The sequence below is a fragment of the Galeopterus variegatus genome, unplaced genomic scaffold (genome assembly GCF_000696425.1).
Source record: "Galeopterus variegatus unplaced genomic scaffold, G_variegatus-3.0.2 Scaffold5941, whole genome shotgun sequence".
Lineage (NCBI taxonomy): Eukaryota > Metazoa > Chordata > Mammalia > Dermoptera > Cynocephalidae > Galeopterus > Galeopterus variegatus.
The window spans coordinates 10814-12884 of record NW_007732052.1 but is presented as its reverse complement, the minus strand read 5'-3'; the positions used below and the strand labels follow the sequence as shown (position 1 = coordinate 12884).

The window sequence follows — 2071 nt, the reverse complement described above, 5'->3', positions numbered from 1 at the left end:
CGAGGGTTCGGATCCCACATACAGACCGGTTCCCGCTCACTGGCTGAGAGAGGTGCGGGCGTGACGCCGAGGGTTGTGATCCCGTTGCTGGTCCCGGTCCGGTGCGGGCGCTACACTGAGGGTTGCGATCCATTGCCGGACACGATAAAAGACAAAAAGGAAAAAAACAAAAAAAAGAGTCAGTGGTCTTATAAATAATCTGCTCTGCCCTTGAATGGTAGGACAGTCACATTGGACCTGGCTTAATGGTTGCTGGAGAGAGGACTCAGTCTTAGGAAAAATCAGAGTTGGGACTGAAAATAGAGCATGTACCCATAACAAAAGCATGGCCCAAGATAAAATATTTTCTCAGGAGGGAAACAGAAGAATCAATTGATAAGGCTGGACACTCGGAGACTGATCCGTGAGGTATGGAAATCAGGAGATTCCCTTTAGATCTCAAACTGAACTTCTTTCTAGAAGGATTCATGGGTTTTATTAGACATAGACTGGGACTCTCAGGGGGTCCATACTGCAAGTTTGTAGGGTGGTATGTCTTCTAAGAAAATCTGAAAAATGATGCTGCCATTTTAGATTAAAAAACAAAGGCGAAGTTCTTTGCCTGAGAAACTGATTCCCACTGCTTTTCTTCTCCCCCCTCCCCTGTCGCCTCTTCCCTTGGGGTTGTCCTCCACCAGACCAGTGCATCCTTCGACCTGGCAAGGCAGGGCCCGCCGTCGAGCCCTCCCGGACGGCCCTGTCTGTCACCTCTGCTGTCATGCTGCTGCTGCTGCTCGGGGCCGCAGTGATCGTCTGGAGGAAATCTCGGGGCCGAGCACAGGCCGCAGAAAAGGCGGGCTATGAGAAGCTGGCAGAGGCCGGCAAGGCCTCCTCCTCTAAGAGCAGCTATGGCCAGAGCACCAGCTTTGAAGAGGACCAGGTGATCGAGTACAGGGACCAGGACTATGATGAGGACGATGATGATGACATTGTCTACATGAGCCAGGATGGCACCGTCTACCGAAAATTTAAGTACGGGCTGCTGGCCGAGGAGGATGGTGACGAGCTGGAGTACGATGATGAGAGCTACTCCTACCAGTGACTGGAGTCCCCTGCCCATCTGGGGACAGGCTGCCTGTGGGCATCACTGGGTCTGGCTCTACCCCCACACCGGGCTGATGTGTGAGTCTTCGCGTTTTGTCTTCTTAACCATGAATCCAACCAGAATTTGTAAGAATGCTGAAATATTTCGTCCTTCTTTTGGGTGCCTAAATTCAACGAACACTTCCTGGTCAACCAAAATTGAGGAGGCATTTTCCTCGAAATATGTCAAGACACAAAACGCAGGAAGTGAAAACGACTGAGATTTGTACAAACTCCTTCATGTGATTGAAAAGAAGGGGAAGTGGTGGACCTGTAGGAATTCTGTTTCCCAGCTGCCTGGGGGAGATGTCTACTGCCTCTGGAATTCTACTTCTTTAACTAATTTTGGTGTCAATGGCGATACTAAAGAGGTGTTGGTCTGGGGGATTTTTCTCCCCCTTTAGTTGTCTTTAGGCAGAAATTTGTTTTGTAAGGGCCGAGAAAAGAGGGTTGTTATCAGTTGAACCCATACCTGCCCTGGTGAGCAGGAGAAGCTGCCTCTGCTGAGGCTGCTCAGGATTGTTTCAAGATGAGGACGGAGGCTCAAGATTGCAGGGCACGGGTTCCCCTGCTGTACTCCAGGATTTTCATGATTCTAAGGGCCGGTAATGCTCAGGCAAAACACAGCCTGCAGCTCACCCAGCGAGAAAGGCATCCCCAGGTTCTCAAGAATCACAACCTCTTGATTTTCTAAGAGCTTTTCTGGTAAGAAACTTCAGCTAAGACATCAAGTAATAAAAGAAAAATGACAGAGTTAACCTAACATAAAATGAGATAAAACTACAAAAATTTCTGCCACTGTAAAAAAAAAAAGACGTTAGCTACTAAATCAGATGAACTTTCATCAACAACCTGTCACAGACTGTGGACTCTTCACAGAAAATATTGGAATAGAGTCTAACATGGAAAAAAAATCCCACTGTGCTGCTCCCAAGCTGTAATCCAGCTG

The 2071-nt window shown here is 48.3% G+C and overlaps 1 protein-coding gene across 1 annotated transcript in view; it reads left to right on the top strand.

The window, feature by feature from the left end:
* LOC103605618 (proprotein convertase subtilisin/kexin type 5-like) overlaps positions 1–1081 on the top strand; it is a gene marked incomplete at its 5' end in the record, with an annotated part of 106289 nt that extends 105208 nt beyond the window's left edge. Inside the window, one exon of the mRNA XM_008590238.1 lies at positions 678–1081. Coding sequence (XP_008588460.1) covers positions 678–1081 — 404 coding nt within the window. The remainder of the gene's footprint in view (positions 1–677) is intronic.
* Positions 1082–2071: the final 990 nt, after the last annotated feature.